The 24,732-nt window shown below is 43.0% G+C and overlaps 1 protein-coding gene across 17 annotated transcripts in view; it reads right to left on the minus strand.

Moving 5' to 3' along the window:
- Positions 1–12,236: 12,236 nt before the first annotated feature.
- Positions 12,237–24,732, minus strand: part of PTPRF (protein tyrosine phosphatase receptor type F) — a 606,212-nt gene continuing 593,716 nt past the window's right edge. For all 17 annotated transcript variants that reach the window (XM_067467927.1, XM_060773314.2, XM_067467925.1 and 14 more), the window contains 6 exons: positions 23,479–23,657; positions 18,819–18,945; positions 17,988–18,113; positions 17,136–17,290; positions 16,693–16,828; positions 12,237–13,800 (listed from right to left, as the gene is read on the minus strand). In XM_067467927.1, the coding sequence (XP_067324028.1) occupies positions 13,732–13,800; positions 16,693–16,828; positions 17,136–17,290; positions 17,988–18,113; positions 18,819–18,945; positions 23,479–23,657 (792 nt within the window). In that variant the 3' untranslated portion in view covers positions 12,237–13,731. The remainder of the gene's footprint in view (positions 13,801–16,692; positions 16,829–17,135; positions 17,291–17,987; positions 18,114–18,818; positions 18,946–23,478; positions 23,658–24,732) is intronic.

Below are 24,732 nucleotides of genomic sequence, written 5' to 3' on the forward strand. Positions count from 1 at the left end.
ACCTGGTATAAAAGATGTGAGGTTTATTTGGGGCAATATAAATCCCACCAGCCGACAACCACTTATAAAGATAGAGGGACTATTTAAAAATAAATCCCAGTGCTTGCCACCAGTTATAAAAGATTAGGAGATTACTTAGGTGTAAATCCCATCAGCTGTACACCACTTGTCAAGGATAGTGGCTTCTCTAAATTAAAAATCAAAAAGCTGCACTAAAGCTGGAACTTTCTTCTGGCCATAAAACCTTTTGAAAGAACTCTGGCACCCACAGCAGTTAAAAAGAAAGATAAGCCCTTGGCTTACTTGAAGTATCTTAGACAAGAATGTTCTGGATTTGCACTCAGGCTTGTGTTCTGGGGTAACACTGACAAGATTACTCTTTTAAAATACGCTGCCACCATTAGACTCTTGATTACTGCAGGAAACTGCTTTTAAAACTTACACAGAGGCACACGTGAGGCAGGTGTTGTGAACAATAAAACAATGATGTTTATTTAAGAGAACTTGAACAAAACAGGCATTAAGCTTAGCTGTTCTGAAGTATTGACTTAAAAGCGTGTAGTTTCTTTAAGCAGTTCAAACTTAGTCGCAAATAACACTCTTCTCTCCCTCCAGAAATTACTGACAGGATTTCTTCTCTGAAAGTAATTCTAAACTCCACCACAGATAGTCCTTTCCTGGATCTATCTCTTCACTCCTCCTTCAGCTATCTTCCCTAATAGCTGTAAAAGCTTCTCACTAGCTATCTCTGCTAGCTAGCTGACCAACTTCAGGCCTCTCTCATTATTCTCTTCTCCACTCCAAACTCCGAACTTTCTTCTTTGACACCCAGACTCAGTCTCCACTGACAGGATTTTAAAACACAGCCTTAAAGTCACTTTTTTCCTTTTCCAAGTTGAGCTCCACCCACTCTCTCCCAGCCAATCACTAACTCCCCTAATTTCCCTCCAAGCTGTTCCTGAGCACACCCCCTTCAGGAATTGAGTTTTAAAATGGATGCCTTTTGCAAAATGGCTGCTAAACTTCCTGGGGCTACTTTTCTAGGCTTTTCCTAGCCTAACGGGTAGGGAAGTCATCACACCTGTGATAGTCAAATTGTGTCTGTGTTCAAAGACGGCACCTCCTACAAGTGGTGGAGGCTCCTTCTTTGGAAGCTTTTAAACAAAGGCTGGATGGCCATCTGTCGGGAGTCCTTTGAATGCAATTTTCCTGCTTCTTGGCAGGGGGTTGCACTGGATGGCTCAAGAGGTCTCTTCCAACTGTATGATTCTATGATTCTAAGTTGTTGGAATCCATAGGAATCCATAGGAATCCATCCAACACACCATAGGAACCTGGAATGTAAGATCTATGAGCCAGGGCAAGTTGGATGTTGTTATTGGTGAGATGTCAAGACTAAAGATAGACATTCTGGGGGTCAGCGAACTGAAATGGACTGGAATGGGCCACTTCACATCAGATGACCACCAGATCTACTACTGCGGACAAGAGGAACATCGAAGAAATGGAGTAGCCTTCATAATTAATAAGAAATTCGCTAAAGCGGTGCTTGGATACAACCCCAAAAATGACAGAATGATCTCAATTCGAGTGCAAGGAAAGCCTTTCAACATTACAGTGATCCAAATATACGCCCCAACCACAGCTGCTGAAGAAGCAGAAGTAGATCAGTTCTATGAGGATCTGCAGGACCTACTGGATAATACACCAAAAAGAGACATTATTTTCATTACAGGAGACTGGAATGCCAAGGTGGGAAGTCAAGTGACAACTGGGATCACAGGCAAGCATGGTCTGGGAGAACAAAATGAAGCGGGACACAGGCTGATAGAATTTTGCCAGGAAAACTCGCTGTGTATAACAAACACTCTCTTCCAACAACCTAAAAGAAAGCTTTATACATGGACCTCACCAGATGGTCAGCACCGAAATCAGATTGACTACATCCTTTGCAGCCAAAGGTGGTGGACATCCATCCAGTCGGTGAAAACAAGACCTGGGGCTGACTGTAGCTCAGATCACGAACTTCTTATTGCCCAATTTAGAATAAAACTAAAGAGATCAGGGAAAATACACAGACCAGTTAGATATGATCTCACTAACATTCCTAGCGAATATACAGTGGAAGTGAAGAACAGATTTGAAGGACTAGATTTAGTAAACAGAGTCCCAGAAGAACTATGGACAGAAGTCCGAGACATTGTTCAGGAGGCGGCAACAAAGTACGTTCCAAAGAAAAAGAAAACCAAGAAGGCAAAATGGTTGTCTGCTGAGACACTGGAAGTAGCCCAAGAAAGGAGGAAAGCAAAAGGAAACAGGGATAAGGGGAGATATGCCCAGTTAAATGCGCAATTCCAGAGGTTAGCCAGAAGAGATAAGGAACTATTTTTAAATAAGCAATGCATGGAAGTGGAAGAAGACAACAGAATAGGAAGGACAAGAGACCTCTTCCAGAAAATTAGAAACGTTGGAGGTAAATTTCAGGCAAAAATTGGTATGATAAGAAACAAAGATGGCAGGGACCTAACAGAAGCTGAAGAGATCAAGAGAAGGTGGCAAGACTATACAGAGGATCTGTATAGAAAGGATAATAATATTGAGGATAGTTTTAACGGTGTGGTGAATGAATTAGAACCAGACATCCTGAGGAGTGAGGTTGAATGGACCTTAAGAAGCATTGCTAACAACAAGGCAGCAGGAGACGACGGGATCCCAGCTGAACTGTTTAAAATCTTAAAAGATGATGCTGTCAAGGTGATGCATGCCATTTGCCAGCAAATATGGAAAACACAAGAATGGCCATCAGATTGGAAAAAATCAACTTATATCCCCATACCAAAAAAGGGAAATGCGAAAGACTGCTCAAACTTCCGTACAGTGGCCCTTATTTCTCATGCCAGTAAGGTAATGCTCAAGATCCTGCAAGGAAGACTCCAGCAATACATGGAGCGAGAGTTGCCAGATGTTCAAGCTGGGTTTAGAAAAGGCAGAGGAACGAGAGACCAGATTGCCAATATCCGCTGGATAATGGAGAAAGGCAGGGAGTTTCAGAAAAACATCTACTTCTGCTTCATTGACTATTCTAAAGCCTTTGACTGTGTGGATCATAATAAATTGTGGCAAGTTCTTGGTGGGATGGGCATCCCAAGCCACCTTGTCTCTCTCCTGAGGAATCTGTATAAGGACCAAGTAGCAACAGTCAGAACTGACCACGGAACAACAGACTGGTTCAAGATTGGGAAAGGCGTACGGCAAGGCTGCATCCTCTCACCCAACCTTTTTAACGTCTATGCAGAACACATCATGCGATGTGCGGGGCTGGATGAATGCAAAGCTGGGGTGAAAATTGCTGGAAGAAACATTAACAACCTCAGATATGCAGATGACACCACTCTGATGGCCGAAAGCGAGGAGGAGCTGAGGAGCCTTCTAATCAAGGTGAAAGAAGAAAGCGCAAAAGCCGGGTTGCAGCTAAATGTCAAAAAAACCAAGATTATGGCAACAAGAATGATAGACAACTGGAAAATAGAGGGAGAAACCGTGGAGGCCGTGACAGACTTTGTATTTCTAGGTGCAAAGATTACTGCAGATGCAGACTGTAGCCAGGAAATCAGAAGACGCTTACTTCTTGGGAGGAGAGCAATGTCCAGTTTCGATAAAATAGTAAAGAGTAGAGACATCAGACTGGCAACAAAGATCCGCCTAGTCAAAGCCATGGTATTCCCTGTAGTCACCTACGGATGTGAGAGCTGGACCTTAGGGAAGGCTGAGCGAAGGAAGATCGATGCTTTTGAGCTGTGGTGTTGGAGGAAAGTGCTGAGAGTGCCTTGGACTGCGAGAAGATCCAACCAGTCCATCCTCCAGGAAATAAAGCCCGGCTGCTCACTGGAGGGAAAGATACTAGAGACAAAGTTGAAGTACTTTGGCCACATCATGAGGAGACAGGAAAGCCTAGAGAAGACAATTATGCTGGGGAAAGTGGAAGGCAAAAGGAAGAGGGGCCGACCAAGGGCAAGATGGATGGATGGCATCCTTGAAGTGACTGGACTGACCTTGAAGGAGCTGAGGGTGGTGACGGCCGACAGGGAGCTCTGGCGTGGGCTGGTCCATGAGGTCACGAAGAGTCGGAGACGACTGAACGAATGAACAACAACAAAGTTGTTGGGGATCAGAGCTGGTTTGTCTGCTGTGTTGTTGTGTTGGTTGGCCAGTGCTGAAAACTAGGTGTTAGATTAATGAATTCTTGGGCTAATTCCCATGAAACAATATGAGACACATTCTTATGTACTGCCATATTATTTCCACCTGCCATCCTTTTTGATAAAACTGGATTTCAAAAATAACAGGAAATAGTGATACTATTTTGCCATTGTAGCGGAGGAATTGCTACCATCTTACAGCTAGCAGCAGAAGCTCTCTCTCTTCAGGTCTCAATGGAGCTTTGTTTCTGGTTGTAGTGGTTGTTATTTGCCCTGAGTTCTTCTTTGCTGAGGTTTGTTGAGAAGGTGTCTTGACTGCATAGATGATTACACAATAAGTGCACTAAGGAAGGACATTAAATTGCATTTAATTGGAGAGCTTTACTTTTTCTGTTCTCTTTGGTTGCTCTGGCAACTAAAGGCAATGAAGTCCATGCCTCCTAGTTAATGAAGGACACCCGTGTTCTCTGTTCCTGGTGACTCTCTTGAGCTCAGTTCACCTTATTACGTTGAGGAGTTTATTGAAGGATACTGAGCTAACAGCAGCACCTTGTGTACTGCTGCTTTTCTCTGTGACTCACAAAACATTGGCTAGTCTCATATCGTAGATATTATTAGATCTGAACTGCAGCAACAGAATCACACTGTATTGCCCATTCACTGACCCTCACTTCCTGACCTCTTCCAAGACTGATTTTCTCAGAATGTCCTCAAAATGATATTGCGGAATCCAGTAGTGTCCAAAATAAAGTATTCTTTCTTCATTTGTTCTGGGCCAGGCACCTGCTATTTTTCCAAGTGGTAGGCTGACAGGTTGATTGGACATATTTCTTTGTATGTATGTATTGTATGAACTATGTATTACAGTTTTATGATAAGGGTGATTTACAGAGAGCACAATACTATGGTTTTGAGGCTCTCTTGTGGGGAACCTATTACAACTCAAGTAGTATGGAATTAATATTAGGGCAGAGTGGGCTCATAACATTTGTATTTATCTTCAGTTGCTGTAGTCTATCACAAAAGAAGCAACAAAAATTAAAAAGATCTGTGTTCTATGCTTATTGGATCTTTTGTTCATGGTGATTTTCTGTTTGTATATATTGGGTTTTGATTTTTTGTTACATGGGTCCTATAGGGACAAGGGACCTATGTGGATAGATTATCCTTTGAAAATGTGTTACTATTAGCAGACACACGCAGTTCACGGGTAGCATAATAGCCACCAGCCTAGATAGTATTTTGGCAAGTGTGATAAATTAATTGTTTGACCAAGAATGTACTAATTTAGGCACACTCAGTTAACAAAGCATTTGACCAAGAAGCTCCTTTTGATAAAAGGTGCTTTCACACCTCAGAATTACAGCACATTGGCTTAGCTTTAATTATTTTAGCTGCATCCTATGTAATCCTGGTGCTTGTAGTATTGTGAGGCACTAGAGCTCTATGGCAGACAATTCTAACTATGGGTTGTTGTGAGTTTTCTGAGCTTTATGGTCATGTTCCAGAAGCATTCTCTCCTGACGTTTCACCTGCATCTATGGCAGGCATCCTCAGAAGTTGTGAGATTCTCACAGTCTCTGAGGAGGCCTATCATAGATGCAGGCAAAACGTCAGGAGTGAATGCTTCTGAAACACAGCCATATGGCCTGGAAAACTCACAACAATCAGTGATTCCAGCCATGAAAGCCTTTGACAATTCAAACTATCCCTCCCAAAGCAACTTTAAATATCGGATGTCCATAAAATGAAATCATGGCAGCTAAATGTGGAATCATACCTCTACAACTGTGCAGCATGAAAGGGTCAAATATGTTTTACATGCCCCAAACTACCCATGCCCCAAACTTACCCTTACCTCTTACCCCTTATATGACGTCCTTTAGACCCAGGAGAACCCTCCAACTTTCCCATCCCTACATTCCAACCCACACTTTCCCTTATTCCATTCCTTTCTTACTTGCTGAATGATTTGATTAATATGTATGTTAGAAAATGTTAATATATATATAAATGTTTGACACCAACTCTGGAGCTTTCCTGCTTGTCCTTTAATTTTTTTATTTCTTTAACAATATCAGCATTGAGAAGATGGCGTAGAAGAGCTGTAGGAACACAGACTTCTGATGTTTAGTTGCAGTAGCTCAGGACCAGGTTATCTGAAGGTCTGTGTCTGTATGTGAATAAGCCTATGTATTGAAATCTCCTAATGAGGCCTTTCGCACAAGTGTATGTGGGGGGAATATGGGAGAACGACCTCTTGAGGGTTGATCCCAGGAGCTGCAATTCCTTTCCTAGAAAGAAAGTGTGTTGCTTTCTTTGCTATCCTTTCATAGCCAGGTTTGTTTTGGCAGACCTTTGTGGGTTGACTGTTCAGGGGGAAATAACATTTTAAACTCATATTGATCTTCTATTTAACAGTTCACTTAAATTGTATTGATAATTTAATTCTGTTCTTATCATCTGTGTGATATAAACACTTTTTGGCTGTGTTTCAACTTTTCTAAGCTGTGCTGAATCTTAGACTTGGAAAGGGGACAGATATAAATGAGCAGGCAGCAGCAGCAGTGGAGGTGGGAATTATGCCATTCTTCAGCCGTTTTTGGACTACAAGTCCCAACAGCCCCAGTCGGTGATGATGAATGCTTAAAGTTGAACAACATCTGGAGGGCGGCATAATTTTGGCTCTACAGCTAGGCCGCCAGCCACTTTTTCCCTAGCATTACTACAATGCTATGCTGTGCGTTTGTCAGACAGCACAGTGTGGGGTCAGCTCTTCACTATTCAAGGCACTGTGGTGCTCTTCCAACTGCAAGCACATTATTTTTGTATGGTAAGGCTGAGGTGAGGAACAAGATGTACAACAAAGTCCTACCTTCAAAGATTGCTAAGAGCACGTGAGGCTGCTTTATAATGATGTGAAACAAAACTGCCTCTAGACAACCTCTGATCAGACTCAAAACATCAATGGTATGAAGTAAGCTGTTTAGAGTAAAGCAGGAGTGAATAACCTTTACTCCTCCAGATGCTTTCGCCTTTACCACTGGCCACGCTCCCTGGGATTTCTGGGAGCTGAAGAAGACAGAAAAGAGCAATTCTCGGTGGTAAATGTACTTTCTGATCTCAGTGAAGCGGAATATGCTGTGGCTGTTTTGAGGCATCGAACAACATTCTGGGCCATCTCTCTGTTCAGATAGGAAGGCAAAAGACAACTAATGTTTATGTTTGTAGAAAGAATTAAAAAAAACCCCAACATTTGCACAAACCCCAAGGCTATGTTATTGTGATTCTGCCATCTCTATTGCTAAACACTCCCCCCCATTCCTCAGTTTGATCAGTTAATAAACCTTTGCACTGTTGGTTTCACTTGTAGCTATCATGTTGGTATTGTTGTGTGTGTGAGATTCCTTGGTATATTTTAAATGGTGCAGATTTAAACTCTATAGGACAGTGTTCCTCAACCTGGGGGGTCGGGAAGGTCGCAAGGGGGTTTCAGTGGGGTCACCAAAGACCATCAGAAACCATATTTCTGATGGTCTTAGGAAACCCTTTGGCAGAGAAGGCTGAAAATCTCTCCACCTGTCCTTCTCTTCCTTTATGAAAACAGATGGTGAATCCTCCCACCAAGAGCCCTCCTCTGCTGCGATTAGCTGGCCTCTCAACCAAAGGAAGGACTATTTCTGAGACTCCAAGCGGGGAGGAGAGAGCAGGCGTGCTCAGCGCATGGCAGCATGGTGCACATGTGCGAGCGAGAGGCTTGCACCAGCTATTCCCTCAAAGGCATTGGGGGTTCTGTGTGGGAAGTTTGGCCCAATTTTATCATTGGTGGGGTTCAGAATGCTCTTTGATTTTAGGTGAACTATAAATCCCAGCCACTACAACTTCCAAATGTCAAGGTTTATTTTCCCCAAACTTCCACTGGTGTTCACATTTGGGCATATTGAGTATTCCTGCCAAGTTTGGTCCAGATCTTATCATTGTTTGAGTCCACAGTGCTCTTTGTACGTAGGTGAAGTACAACTCCAAAACTCAAACCCAGTATTTTGTGTTGGTCATGGGAGTTCTGTGTGCCAAGTTTGGTTCAGTTCCATTATTGGTGGAGTTCAGAATGCTCTTTGATTGTAGGTCAACTATAAATCCTAGCAACTACAACTTCCAAATGACAAAATCAACCCCCCCCCCCCCACCTCACCATTATTCAAATTTGGGCGTATTGGGTATTTGTGCTAAATTTGGTCCACGGAATGAAAATACATCTGGCATATCAGGTATTTACATTACATTATGTTATGATGTATATAGATTATTATATACATCATAACAGTAGCAACATTACAGTTATGAAGTAGCAGCAAAAATAATTTTATGGTTGCAGGTTACCACAACATGAGGAACTGTATTAAGGGGTCGCGGCATTAGGAAGATTGAGAACCACTGCTATAGGACATCATGCAAAATAAGCACACACAAATTGTAATGTTTACTGATTGTTTTCTCTGAGGCCACATGAGAAATTCTTCAACTTTTCTTCATCACCAATGCTTGATATTTGATTCTGAATGATTACGTGCAGAGTCACAAGAGCAGCTATCCTGTTGCTATGAAATGCTTCTCTATTTTCCTTTTCTCTGACTTTATTCTGTGACACGTTCCTTCTGTGGTGTGTGCAGTGACATCCAAGGACATTGGTGATGAAAGCAGTCAATGTTGTTGTTCTAAAACCACAAGATGTGGAATATATTTTTCTTTATGCTGTTGAAGTAAAAACATTTGGTTTTCATTTTCTAAACTGTAAAAGTCACTGGTTAGAGTAAGGGCTTGAGTTCTATATTGAGTGACCTCTTGAAAAGGAAAGGAAGGTTTAATTGCAGCAAATCTTTGGTTCAAAATGGACTTGTTATAGAAATAAAAATGGATGTTTTCATGTCACCATGGCACTATTTCTTAAAGCAGATGCACATTAGATTGTTTTAGCAGGGGTGAGATTTCAAATCTGAACAGGGATTAATGAGAAATACTCTTGCTATGGGATATGAATTGATTAGTTGCTTACAGCCTCCAGTGTGAAGCATCAGGAAAGTGGAAAAATAACCATTCATATATAATGTAAGTGAAGCCTCTCTTAAAATATTGCACCTATTTTGGGTTATTTTTTTCAGCGATGATGAATTTCAATGCAGCAAAATGGCAAACAAGCAGAAGGTTTAAAGGAATGCAAACAGTTTTACATGAGTTGCTGAAGGAGCCTGATCTGTTGAGTTGGCTGACTAAAGATTGGGCTGAAAAGCACTGCTTAATCTTAATCTGGAAGGTTACACCTTAAGGAGGAAGTTGGCCTCTCATTATTTTACTTGAAGCATTCATATGTATCACTAGTTCCCAACCTTTGGTCCATGGACCACCAGTGGTCCACAAGAACCAAAATATGGTCCGTGGCCTCACTGTTACTACACCATTGCACAAAGAGTGACTGGTCTCATGAAACCCTCTTCCAGTGCCAAAGGTAATTAAATATGGTTTTCGGTGGGGGAGCAGATGGTGACTACTGGATGCTATATGTTCCGTATCAGAAACTAGAGCTGATGTAGTCTATCCAATGCAATTTTCTGAATTAGCACCCCAAATAACAAAACCAAGTCTAAAGTTGACCAACATTCGTAACCCTTTTGCTACTAATGTTCGAGAGTGGTCCCTGGTGATTCCTGGTCAAGAATAGATTGGGAACCACTGATATATGTGTGTGTATGTGTGTGTGTGTGTGTGTGTGTGTGTGTGTATATATATATATATATATATATAGAGAGAGAGAGAGAGAGAGAGATAGATACACACACACATATATATAGCAACCCATAGTAGTTTATGAAACTATGTAATTTTATAATGTGAGTGAACAGTGCAAGAAAAGAACATTTAAAAGACACAGCTATCCATTTTAAAGGGCACTTCTACACATGAATCTTCCAGATTGTATGATGATACATATATGAAATATACTGCCCTAGGATATCTGAGACCTGGTGATCATATGCCTGAACTTATCTTGCAGTATTTAAAGTGAATATCCAGTGTTACCAGGGATGGGAATCCTATGTCCCACAAAGGAATGTAGGACTGCATCGCTAGGAATGTTGGGAGTTACAGTCCAACAGTTTTGGAAGGCCACATGGTTTACATCCTTGATCCAGACACCAGACAATCAAGGATAAAGGATGCAAATACTGAGTTTCTTCCATCTCAATTGCAGAAAAGCATATTAGGATCAACATCTTATTTGATGCTACTAGTGTATAAAGCTTCACCAACATACACTGTACGTACTCATATATATATAGGTCAACCTCATGTATAAGTTGAGGGCAGGTTTTGAGGCAAAAACATGGATTTTGATAATGACCCATGGACAAGTCAAGGATCATTCTACAGAGAGGGAAAAGCTCCAATTCTACCTCAGGGGGACTCCTTCTGGGATTTCTCCATGCAGGTATTCAAAAAGGTCAGAAGCTGGGATGTGGCAGAGAGAATAGTGTTCATTTTAGGTTCTCTAGGGATGGGCTAAGCTCGTACCTTTTCCCACTCTACTCAGAGGAGTAAATTGTAGTCGTTTTGGTAAGAGTTAAGGTTCACTATTCACATTGACTCATGGTTTTTGGCCTGGTTTTTTACTAAAAGGTTTAGATTTATACATGAGTATACAGGCAGTCCCTAACTTACAAACAATATAAGTTCTGTAGGTTTGTTCTTAAGTTGAATTTTTTTTTGTAAGAACAAGTACATTTTTAAAGTGTAACACCAGCTGTCTATACCCCTGCTCTGAAGATTTCTCTGTACTTTCTGTCTTTTTGATTGGATTTTGAAAAAAAAATGGCTTGTTGTGGAAACAAGGAATGGTGATAAAGTTTCAGTAGAGGCACCTTTTCCCCAATAACTGAATTTCCATTCCTAGGAATTTCTCTCACTTCCTGTTGGTGCACCCGTGTTTGTAACTATGAGTCATTTGTAAATTGGACTGTAACTTGGGGACTGCCTGTATAGGACATATTGTGATGGTGGCAAAGGATGACAACTGCTCTCTTTCCCCTCAAATGTGCAATGGCAGCCAAATGGTACACCTCCCTCAGGCAATCACTGTCTGTGGTGTCTGGAGATGCTACTCAAGACTACTCAGTTGCTACTCAGTTGCTGTTGTGATGTAGTGGGGAAGAAAAGGCTGAGACTTTCCTGGACCTCCGTGAGGGAAAGGCATTGTACACGATGTTTCAAGATATCCTGTAGTTTAACAACTGAAAAGTATTTAATATTGGCATAACCCTCAAGAGCAGTGGTTCTCAACCTGTGGGTCCTCAGGTGTTTTGGCCTACAACTTCCAGAAATCCCAGCCAGTTTACCAGCTGTTAGGCTTTCTGGGAGTTGAAGGCCAAAACATCTGGGGACCCACAGGTTGAGAACCACTGCTCAAGAGGATTCTAGCCTTGAAGTTCCTACCATTTTGTATGACAAATAACAAGGTTTCCATACAGTCCTACACAGCAGCGCAGCACCCATAATTCTGATGTAGTGAAAACTGTTTCAAAAGAACTGGCCATTGAAGTATGATCCAGAGCATATCCCTGTTCCACTAAAGCAGTGGTTCTCAACCTGTGGGCTGTGGCCCAGCAGTGGGCTGCAAGAATGAAAATCTGGTCCATGAACCTCCTTCCTTTTTATTTATTTTATTTCTGCTTCTTTCTACAGAGCTAACCAGCCCCATGTTTGAGTGTGGTCCCTGGACAAAGTGATCCCTGGTCAAAAAAAGGTTGGGAACCACTGCACTAAAGGATAATCAGTTGCACCCATTTCCTCCTTCTCCGTGTGTTTCAGAGAAGCTTGATAAGAGTGTTTCTCTTTTCCAGCCCCCTATGATTTGTTTCAGTTCTGCTTTCCATTTCCAGGGGAGGCAGAATTCATTCCTTCTCAATTGCGGTCTTTTACAGCTTCACCAGAGGGCAACAGGTTTATTTACTGACGCTCAAATAAAACAAGACAGCGAAACAAGTATGTAGGAAACCCGATTATTCAAATTTATTAACATCAAGAATTATGCAATGATGCTGTAGATTTTTATTAACAAATAGAAAACAGACTGTATACAACAGTGACCCCTACAGCACTATGCTTTCACAAGTTAAAAATGAATGTTCTCTCCAACGGCACCACCCAGGATTGTTGATTTCAATGCAGTTTGGATACATTGGATAATACAGTTAGAGTCCTTTCCACCACCTTTATTTATAGAGCTATGCACCTGGGAGAAGGCTGTAATCTCCCTGCCTTTAGTGCAAGTTTGAGATAATAATAAGGAGTATTAATATATAGTACCATTAAATTAAGTCCAGTAGTCTTGCCACATTGGTTAATTAGACCATCCTGTCATCGTGAAAAATACAGCATTCTAATGACTTTTAAATGTTTATAGGATAGAAGAAATCATAGCCACTCCCAGATTCTGAGAACCGATGCCCTTCCCTGAAGAACCCCAATCCCCCCTCCCTCCCCAAAACCCAAGGCACCCCCAGCCTGGGGTGGTTTTGTGCAGGAAGGCTGGACTTCCCAGAGTTGTGCTCTTTCATCTTGGAAGATGCTCTAATGCATTTGGTTGGCCACAGTTGCCTAGGCAACAGCACTTCAGGATGCTACTGGCACAGAGAGGACTCCATAGATGCGTATCAGGTCAGGTCCCTTTTGGGAAATCGGTTGTGTGCACACAGCCACGCCGTGTTTCCCTCCCTATCTTAACCGGAGAAGGCCTCTCTATAATGCAAAGTCCGTATGGGATCTACTGACAAACATGAGGTCACTGGACACATGTCAATAGGACCGAGCATTGGATAGTTGCTGGAGTCCCAACTGACAGACAGGCCTACGGGAAAAACAAGGCTTTAGAAATAATCATTACGTTGGCTCCAGCTCTGTGAAATTGAATATTCTACATAGGAACGAAGAGGGAGTGAAAGGGCCCCAGAGCTGTGAGCCAGCCATGAATATTATAACCTGGGGCTGCCCGAAAATGGGCAGCTCCACTAAGGTTGAATACAACAAAAGAGTAAGGGGGGGAAAGCAAAGGAAATCCAGACCCCACCACCTTCATTCTCTTGTTTTGCCTGAGCAAAACATTAAGACTTGCAAAAGAATTTAAAAGAAAAAAAGATATAAAAAGGCTAGTTAACTATTTTACATATATAAAAGATCCCATTCCATCCACCCAGTGACTCTCACCATGAAATGCTATCAAGGGCAGGAGGAGGAGGAGGAGTGGGGGGATTAACAGAAAATCATCTGGAGTTTGGAAATGCTAGAAGATGGTCCCACATTTGGCGCTGTGGCAATGTACCTAAATACTGTGGTCAAAACTGGTTGGTCATGGGGAGGCTGTTGCCACCGCCATCGCAGCAGCATCAGCATCTGCACAGAAGTACTAACAAGTGGGCGGCTGGCTGGGAAGAACCCGTCTCTGCTCTTCGACATTCCCGCTGCAACTGGCTGAAAGCACTAGTTACGTTGCATAGTGATCAAAGCTGCCAAGGTACTCCAGCGCAGCTCGGTAGCACAACTGGTACTGGTCCTAGAGAAGGAAAAACAGAAAGCATCGACAGGAAACTGTCAAGGAGGTTGCCACTTCCAACTCATGTGCAAAAATTAAAAGGGACACACTCCACAACTGGTGCAAGGGGGGTGTCCTTTTTACTTCTTTTTTCATTCCAAAATGAGACTGTTTGCCTGTATGGGATCTGGCACCAGACCTTTCATCCCAATATAAAGATGATTTGTTTACACTACCAGCTTCCAAACAGCCAAGCAAGATGGCCAAGTCAGCAGCCAATTCCAAGCAGGGCTAACAGTTAAGGGAGAAAATAGTTATGTTTCTTGACTGTGTTTTACTCCTACATTACAAAACACCAGGGGAGTAAAGCATTTGCTATGCAGAAGGAATGGGCAACTGCAGAGGGGCAGGAGTGTTTTTTCAACCCACAACCCCAAAGGCCATGCCAGTGCACCCAACTTATCTGGAAGTGATGTCATGTCATCTCCAGAATGGTTTTGGCTGGTTTTACGGGGAGTTCTGGGGTTTTATAAGTGTTATGGGGGTTCTGGGAGCCTTTGAAAATCAAATCTTTTGGTGAGGGAGGATTTAGGACTTAAGAGTGCATTTTCCTGATCCCTACTGTAGTGAAAGTTGTAATCGGCCAGTGCTTGTTTGATTTCAGCTCACAACATTCTTCCTTTCTGGCTATGTTACCCAAGACTGCTGGGCCCTGCCGTCCAACATCTGATAGGCTGCAAAATACCATCTTCCCTCTTGCAGGAATAACCTATCTGGCCATAAAGTGAGTAATGGAAAGCAGAGAGTGATGATAAATGTCCCGTTATGCCCCATAGCTGGATGCATGATGATGAAGGCATCTCCTGGGGCTTGGGAGGGCCATCAGAATGGCCCTGGAGGGTGCCCTTGTACATCCAACTGTGGGGACATTGCTAGGTGACCCTCTGCTCTCCACCCTACCCTGCTACAGGAGGGGGATACCATAAGGGCAAATTCTGCATTGTATTGGAAAGGTTACGGGTTGCTACACTAAAAAAGACACGATGGCATTGTGCTGCCATGTGTCTCCAACAAGATGCCAGCCGGCTTGAAATAATAATAATAATAATAATAATAATAATAATAATAATAATGATAATTTTTACCCTGCCACCATCTCCCAAAAGAAACTCAGGGCGGCTTATAAAGCACTCGTAATGTAACAATACACAGGGTGCAATAAAATACAAATATATCAATACCAAAGATAAAAACATAATTTATATCAACACTATATAAAACAGTAACAGAATAAAATTAATCAAATCTAAAATAAACATCGATAAAATGCCACGATAATTATGGACATAAAATAAATAGCAACCAACCAGTCATATAAAGTGCTTTCAGTGAAGAAATCACTGGGTCTACAGATTTTTAAACCTTTTGGGCTCTATACCTATTGAAAAGCTTGAGTAAAGGGCCATGTTTTTAGGTTAGACTGAAAATAATAGAGGGTGGGGACTAGCCTAATTTCCTTAGGAAGGGTGTTCCAGAGCCAGGGGCCACTACCGAGAAGGCCCTCTCCCTCATCCCCACCAACCGTCCTTCTGATGGCGGTGGGACCGAGAGGAGGCCCCTCCTTCCCCCGCCCCGGTGGATCTCAGAGCCCACACCAGTTCGTTAAAAGAGATGCGTTCACAAAGATAGGCTGAACCCAAAGGCAATTTCTAAATCATTATTACTGGCAGCACCCAAGCTACATTCATAGAATCACAAAATCATTGAGTTGGAAGAGACTTTGTGGGCCATCCAGTGCAATCCCCTGCCAAGAAACAGGAACCACATTCAAAGCACCCTGTTAGATCACACAACTGTAAAGCCACTACAAGGATGGGCCATAGCTATGATTAAAATGGTTGTTGCTCCACTTCTTTTGGAATACTCCTGTTTTCTCCTAATGCTTCCATAAATGGGGAGGGGTTTGAAGGACTACTGTTTGGACAGGAAACAGATGTTGTTAAACCAAAACTCCCATAGCCTCTCACCATTAGTTAAACTTGCTTGGGTTAAAAGCTGTTCTTTATCCCAGGGCTATTTGCTTACATTCCCTACCATTCTCCCAGGGAGATTTTGTCCTGGAAGCATACAACCCCCCAGGCAATGCTTTTAACTAACATCAGAAGTCCTTGAAATGGCCCCGCAGGAAAGAAGGAGTGCTGCAACCGCACAGTATATTCCAACACAACACATGGCTACTCTTTGGGGCCATATTGAAAAAGGAGGAAAGCCTTTCGTAGGTGGTATAATATAGCTGCATCAATTTTAACCAATTCATCTATTTTTGATCATAAATTTTAAATGTTTTTAGAATGATGGACTCTTATGTCTCACATGGCACTCTATGGCAGCATAAAAATGGGGACAAGACTAACAGGTCCAAAGTAAAAGGTAAAGGTTTTCCCCTGACATTAAGTCCAGTCATGTCCAACTCTGGGGATTGGTGCTCATCTCCATTATTAAACCGAAGAGCTGCTGTTGTCCGTAGATGCCTCCAAGGTCATGTGGTTGGCATGACTACATGGAGCATCGTTACCTTCCTGCTGGAGCAGTACCTATTGATCTACTCAAATTTGGATGTGTTCCAACTGCTAGGTTGGCAGAAGCTGGGGCTAACAGAAGGAGCTCAAGCTGTTCCCCAAATTTGAACCGGTGACCTTGGCAAGTTCAGCACTTTAAGCAAGTTCAGCACTTTAACTCACTGCGCCACCGGGGGCTCCAAACATTTGTTATATTGCCCTCCTTATGGGGAAACCGAAAGCAAGTGAAGGCAGACCTTTGATCCAGTCTAGTGACTAACAGTACTAGTGCTCAAATGCAAAAGCCCATCCCAGTCATCCATAAAGCACCAAGCAACATATTGTGTGGCTGTACCTCTGTCTGCACCATGGCTGGTCGCTGTGTCCTCAGGGTCTTCACAGTCTGGAACATGTCAACTACACCTTCGTAGCGCATGCGCTCCAGTACAATGCTTAATGTGATGAACACTCCAGTGCGTCCAACCCCCGCACTACAAACAAAGAACACAGAAAGATAAGTGGCTGGCCTAGCTTGAACTCACCAAGGAGCTGAAGACCCAAAACACCACAAACCAGTGCATCTCCCATATACAGTACTGAAGTCCTGCTAGTGCAAATCTCATCAAGCTCCTATATGATCAAAATCACAACATAGAGAAGTCCTTCTTACTTCCACCCTAAAGAACAGTTTCCATGCATGGGTTTGGTAAGGCTACCTGTACACTAGCTTACTTTGGCAGTCACAAATGCCTTACCATGTGTACTTTGTATTAAGATGCTGGCTTCCATGGGACTCACCTGCAGTGCACAGTGATGGGGCCATCCTGACCAAACTGCTCCTTGGTTTTATGGACTTGCCCGATGAAGTCAATGAAGCCCTCACCCGTTTTTGGTACTCCCTGCTCAGGCCAGTCAGTGAACTGGAACTGCCGTATGGTTCTTGACTGTCCATCCTGTGGGTGAGCAGAAGAGGTAAGTACCTTATCTCCCAGGTATACGACAACTTTCCTACTCAGATTCTGACTATGTGTGATTGGAAGAAGGGAGGCCATGGCTACCTCTCCCTGGTTTTTGTTTTTTGTGTCAGTCACTTCTGGTGTGAGAGAACTGGCTTTGCTTTTTTTTTTTTTCCATGTTAGGAGCGACTTGAGAAATTCCAAGTCACTTCTGGTGTGAAAGAACTGGCTGTCTGCAAGGACATTGCCCAGGGGACGCCTGGATGTTTTGATGTTTTACCATCCTTTTGGGAGGCTTCTCTCATGTCCCCACATGGTGAGCTGGAGCTGACAGAGGGAGCTCAACCTGCTCTCCCCAGATTCGAACCACTGACTTGTTGGTCAGCAGTCCTGACAACACAAGGGTTTAATCCACTGCGCCACCGGGGGATCCGATCTCCGGTGACATGGTTTTATCCCAGTGTGGTATTGGGAGGCACATATATACTGGATGCTAGTGTTTTCTAAATGGCTTCAGATCTGTGACAAAGTACATTAGGGATAATAAAGCAATGGGTGACCATATCCTCAGAGACAAAATGCCTTTCTGAGCAGCTATGGAAACAGCATTGAGATGGTGCATTATATGCGTGTGTTTCTAAATAAAGCCTTGTCTTTCTCTAACATTGAAAAAAAAAACAATGCTGGTACTCACCCTGGCATCAGTGACCTTGAACTCTCGCAAAATGTACTGAGGCATGTTGTATTCAGCCATGGGATCCACCACAAAGTACTGGTACCGAGCAGAGCGCTCTGCTGGCCAGTACTGATGGCATTTCTCCTGGAAAGGAAAGGAAGAGCCAGAATCGCTACAGTCAAAATGAGTGGCATTCGGAATGTGAAGATTACGAAATGACTGAAGCTGGGGCGTTCTAGAGTGGCAGTGCAAGGCTACTCTCGGCTCCTGCAGCACCAGGCTCTAATTGAAGCAGCAAATCACTAGTTTGTTCCTCCCTCCCAGCATGGTGTGATTGATTGGGTCTACCTCACTCCTTTTCACACCCTGCTTTTTGTGATGAACAATCAGTCTGCTCTTCCACATCAAGTTTCTAGGAAGGTTCTCACCAGATGGCCCATTTCTTGATTTCTTTCTTGCTGGCTTTGGGGAAGTCCACCTGAAAGTGATGCCCCATCTTAAAGCTTATAGGAGAACACACTCTGATGGTTCTAGAATAATAGTTCTCAACTTGTGGGTCTCCAGATGTTCTGGCCTTCAGCTCTCAGAAATCCTAACCTACTAAACTGGCTGGGATTTCTGGGAGTTGAAGGCCAAAACACCTAGGGACCCACAGGTTGAGAACCACTGATCTAGAAGAAGCATGGTTTGCTCATTAGGCTTCTCAGGCTTGGATTTGGTAGAATGAACTTCACCTTCACTGACCAAGCTTTGTGGGGAGGGAAGCAAAGGCTGGGCCATACATCTGAAACCCAATTAAGCCAAAAGTCCCAGATTAGGTTCAACACTTATCCTAAAGTGCCTGCTTACCCTCCCCATCTCTCGCAGCTTGGTCAGCATCACCACAATTGTGGAGTTGTGCTCCCACAGCATCCGCCAGAAGTCCTCTGTGGTCTCAGCCAGGGGACCTTGTGTAGCAACGTAGGCCTTTTGTTGCCTGTAAGAAATAAAAAAAATTCAGGGTGATGACTGATTTTGGCCCTTTGGGATGGGAAATAGATGATTAGACAAGGGTGGGCAACTGTGCAAGGCGAAATGGACCAGGCCTCACAATATTTTTAGTCTATCTTGGGCCCAGAAGAGGCATTTTTTAAAATAACAAAGTGAACAGAAATATTTCTGCTTCATTTACTGCTTTCAAAAATGCCTCTTAAGGGTCCAAAAGCATGGCAAAATATTACCTGGCTTCCCTATTGATGTGTGTGTATTTTTGGCCAGTACCGATTTAGACCAAGGGCTAGAAGAAAATATGATTAGTTGTGCTCATAGGGACAGATCTAATTCCCTGCCTCTGCAGTGTTTGTTCCACAATCACTTGATGCCAGGCAAAGAAGATGAGTTTTCCAAGAAGCAGGTTAATAACCTAAATGCCAATGCTACTTAGTTGATAAAAGGTGTGTGAATAAATGGGAATGACTAATGCTATAAGAAATGCTAATTATGTTTTGTAAAATGGGCTGGGATGTCTTCCCAGGCTAATATTAGCAGCAGTTACAAGTAAATAAAGAGCAACACTCAAAAAACAGGGCAATTCCAGACAAGAATCAATCAGGGCCAGCTAATACCTCCCAACAAAGGATCTCCCTAGGCAGCAACCAGCTGAGCTTTGAAGCTGCAAGGCCATTACATGCTAACCAAGGTGGCAATTTCTAACATTCACACTTGCTTCAACTAGACAAGAGTTCTTTCTCCCACCTGGACATTCCACAAATATATAAACCCCACTTGCCTAGTTTCTAACAGACCTCTCAACCTCTGAGGATTCCTGCCATAGATGTGGGTGAAATATCAGGAGAGAATGCTTCTGGAACATGGCCATACAGCCCCGAAAACTCACAGCAACCCAGTTATAAGCTTGTTAGAAGTTCTGGCTTGCATTTTGAAGAATGCCTTTTCCCCTAAGTGAGGTATTGGTGTCATCACAAGATCTACTTGCACTACTGATTTCACAAGATTCAGAAAGCATCAAACAAATAAAAGCAGAAATGCTCTCCTCAATCATATCTGTATCCCTTAATAGTAGACAAGTGGTAGATATCCAGTTTTCACAGTAATATTAAGGGATATAAAATCCACCTCACAGTTGTCAAAATAGCTGTGACATCTTTATGTTACCACTGTGGGGCACTATAGACACTTGAATATAGTTCTAGGCTCTTAGCATGATCCATTCTCATTAAATCTCTCCACTGGTACTAAAAATTAATGAATCTGTTGTAGGACAGCGGTAATGTGTAGGACAGAAATGGAAGCTGCTCTAAGGTGGATTTATAAGGCATCATAAAAAGTAGGGGTGAAGGGGGGGGGGAGAGAATCAGAGGCACTAATAAAGAGGCAGCTTCAGAGCCATCTATAGTACCTTGGGCCAATTGATCTCTTTAGATAAAGTAGAGAACGATTACTGACTTCAAAGGGAAGGATGGAAAGAGATAAACAGTAGCCTACAGGGATGGCTTAGGTAGGACATGAAATGCTACCACCTGCTGCTTGGCAAACATTTTCACCATCATCTTTCCCTAACATTAGTAGCTCTGTCACAGCACCACAAACATGAAGGTGGCAGCACTAAAACATCTTAGGTAGTTGAGATCTGTAGCAGAAAAATGGTCAGGTGCCAATCTGTTCTAGCACTGGACCTCCCGGTTTTGCTGGGTCCCTGCCATTGACATGCCATCCTTCACACTGCTACTCACTACTCCTTTTGCAAACCCATTAGATGTTTTGGGAATTAGGAAGATGTAGAGCAGTGTTTCTCAACCTGGGGGTTGGGACCCCAGCGTGGGTTGTGAGGAGGGTGTCAGAGGGATCAGCATTTTCTGTTGGTCATGTGGGGTTTTGTGTGGAAAGTTTGGTCCAATCCTATCATTGGTGGGGATCAGAATGCTCTTTGATTGTAGGTGAACTATAAATCCCAACAAGTACAATTCCCAAATGTCAATATCTATTTTTCCCCAAACTCCACCAGTGTTCACATTTTGGCATATTGAGGATTTGTGCCAAGTTTGATCCAAATCCATTATTGTTTGAGTCCACAGTGCAGTCTGGATGTAAGTGAACTACAACTTTAAAACTCAATGTCAATGCCCACCAAAACCTTCCAGTATTTTCTGTTGGTCATGGGAGTTCTGCGTACCAAGTTTGGTTTGATTCCATCACAGGTGGAGTTCAAAATGCTCTTTGATTGTGAACTATAAATCCCAATGACAAAATCAACCCACCCCAATCCCACCAGAATTGAAATTTGGGCGTATCGGGTATTTGTGCCAAATTTGGTCCATTGAATTAAAACCCATCAATATTTACATTACGATTCGCAACAGTAGCAAAATTACAGTTCTGAAGTAGCAATGAAAATAATTTTATGATTGGGGATCACCACAACATGAAGAATTGTATTAAGGGGTTGTGGCATTAGGAAGGTTGAGAATCACTGATATAGAGCAATGCTTCAGACCATACAGAGTGCCATCTTCCTCAATGATCCTCAAGTGCATTATGCAAGCCACACTAGAAACTAACTGATTTCTTCCTTGTGCAAGTTTGATCCGTATATGTGGTTTCATGGAGAAGACGAATCTCTCCTGCAAATATTGAAGCCAGTCTTGTAAACATATTCATGGACAGGTATGTTGTCCATGCAACAAAATATAACAAAATCCCATACCCACAAAACAGTTATACCTTTATGGGATCAACTAAAATGGACAAAATACATCATTCAGGTTTTCAAAGCTTCAAGGGCTTCAGGTGGTGAAGCTTTCAAAGCTTGCATGACATACTCTGTGCATTTTAGTTGGCTCCATAAAGATATTACAGATTGTGGATTTGGAATCAGCCTTGTATGCCAGTCCTATTGCAAGTGCAAAGATCTGAGAGGTGAATTATAGAGTGGCTTGCCAACAGTGGCTTGTTTGGAAAAAATGAAGGATGCTGTAGCAACTATCTGCAACCTACAATTTACTGCTAATAAAGACCATGAGAGAGGGAAAACCACAAGATTCAAGATGCGCATTTTTGGCGGCTGAGGAGCTGCATTCCTCTCACCCACAAGAGGGCACATCAACTGCTGATACTGAATCTGTTTGGCAGCAATAGAAAAAAAAAACCAAGAAAAATACTCCTAGGATTCCTTGTTTCCTCTTTAAATTATTTTTCCACTTTACAACAATGTGCACAGCTTTTTCACAAGGTAAATCACACTTCTGGATTGTGATATGCTTTATCATAGAATCATAGAGTTGGAAAGAGACCTCATGGGCCATCCAGTCCAACCCCCTGCCAAGAAGCAGGAATATTGCATTCAAAGCACCCCTGATAGATGGCCATCCAGCCTCTGTTTAAAAGCCTCCAAAGAAGGAGCCTCCACCACACTCCGGGGCAGAGAGTTCCATTGCTGAACAGCTCTCACAGTCAGGAAGTTCTTTCTAATGTTCAGATGGAATCTCTTTTCCTGTAGTTTGAAGCCATTGTTCCGTGTCCTAGTCTCCAGGGAAGCAGAAAACAAGCTTGCTCCCTCATCCCTGTGACTTCCTCTCACATAATAAAAGGGCCACACATTTGTTTTAATGCTATTTTTATAGTCTTGCCCCTATTGTCCTCCCAGGCCTGCTATACGCCTGTGAAACGTGGACTGTCTACAGACGTCACACTCAACTCCTGGAACAATTCCTTCAGCACTGCCTCTGAAAAATCCTGCAAATCTCTTGGGAAGACAGGCAGACAAATGTCAGTGTGCTAGAAGAAGAAAAGACCACCAGCATCAAAGTGATGCTTCTACGCCATCAACTCAGCTGGACTGGCCATGTTGTCTGAATGCCCAATCATTGTCTCCCAAAGCAGTTACTATACTCTCAACTCAAGAATGGGAAACGTAATGGTGGACAGGAAAAGAGATTTAAACATGGGATTAAAGCCAACCTTAAACACTGTGGCATAGACACTGAGAACTGGGAAGCACTGGCCCTTGAGTGCTCTTAACTTGAGGTCAGCTGTGACCAGCAATGCTGCAGAATTCAAAAAAGCACGAATGGACAGCGAAAGGGAGAAATGTGCCAAGAGGAAGGCACATCAAGACCACCTTGACCGGGACTGCCTTCCACCTGGATACCGATGTCCTCACTGCGGGAGAACATGCGAATCAAGAAGAGGGCTTCACAACTACCTACGGACATACGACCAAGACACTATACTTGAGGACCAACATCCTCAGGCTACGAGGATGCCCCTGCTGCAATGGCAAATCTATTACTGGCAGGGACCTGAGAGGGAAAATGCACAAGAAAGGCTGGGAAGGGGTGTATGTGGCCTGCACATTAGCCTTCTACTGCTGTAGCTCAAATCAAGGGCAACTAATTCTGCACTTACTGGCTATACACTAATTGGCAGAAAAACCAATTCAACTATCAAGAGAGGACAGAATGCAATGTCACAGCAGCAACAGTTTAGACTTTGTCTGGAATGACTGCTTTACCTGTAGCCATCTACGAAGCTGGCGTTGATATAATCTGAGCCCTCGACGCCCCGGATTGGCTGCAGACAAACCCGTGTCAACTCATAGGGCATGATGTTCACCAAACGATTTTTAAATTTGTTGCACGGGAGATTGGCACTGATGAATCGTGAGGTATGTGCTTTAGAGTTGGCGAGGAGCTGTGGGAGGAAGATAAGCAATAGATCAGAGAAGGACAGAAGTATGCTGGATCCACGTGGTGTGGAATTATAAACTGCAACCATATATTTTTTATCAGAGTTCTATTCTAGCACTTTATCATGTAACCTCTGTTAGATTCCTCCAGATTGATATGTCTTTGTGTAGAAAATTGACCCTGAAGGTGGACCTTGCAGGGGTAAAAATCAAGATAAGCTCACTATCAGAAAGAAGGCTGTGACAATTGACCTGTTGTGTCCTGTTTCTTTCGAGACACACACATATGGACAGCCAGATTGTTAAATTACTTATTTACCCCAGATTATTTGTTAGTGAGCTATGATGTGCTTAGACACCTGTTCAGGCCAGGAGACTGCACCCAATGTAAATGTGTATGAGAAAGGAGATGTAGGTATCTCAATCAGGACTCATCTCAGCATTCAAACTCACCACTAACTACATGTGCACACACACCCCAGAGAGAAGAAAAGGGGGCAATATCCTATGGACTATATGTTCTGGGATATAGAGACAATTTTCCTAGAAAATGTCCTGCCCAAGAAGACCCAAAACTGGTGGTCCAACTTTCTTTTGCCAGGACACTTATTCTGGCTGTGGCTCTATCTTCTACCGTCTCCCTCTTGGATCTGAGGCTGGGTTAAAACTGTCGAGCATGTGCTAAGATTCACTGCCATTTGCCTAGACCTGTTGCTCTTTCTGGCTGTTGACACTCTACTTGTCTATTTTACTCCAAACTCCAACAGTCAAAGCAGTTTCTTTTTCATGTCAGGAGTGACTTGAGAAACTGCAAGTTGCTACTGGTGTGACAGAATTGGCCATCTGCAAGAACGTTGCCTAGGGGACGCTTGGATGTTCCACCATTCTGTGGGAGGCTTCTCGCATGTCCCTGCATGAGCAGCTGGAGCTGACATATGGGAGCTCCCTGGATTTGAGCTGCTTGCCTTTCCGTCAGCAGTCCTGCTGGCATAAGGATTTAACCCATTGCACCACTGGGGGCTCCAGCTAAAGCAGTGAGAAGAAGCAAAGGCTACCAGCCACTGACTTGTTTACCTGTCA

This window comes from Anolis sagrei, chromosome 4 (assembly GCF_037176765.1).
Source record: "Anolis sagrei isolate rAnoSag1 chromosome 4, rAnoSag1.mat, whole genome shotgun sequence".
NCBI lineage: Eukaryota > Metazoa > Chordata > Lepidosauria > Squamata > Dactyloidae > Anolis > Anolis sagrei.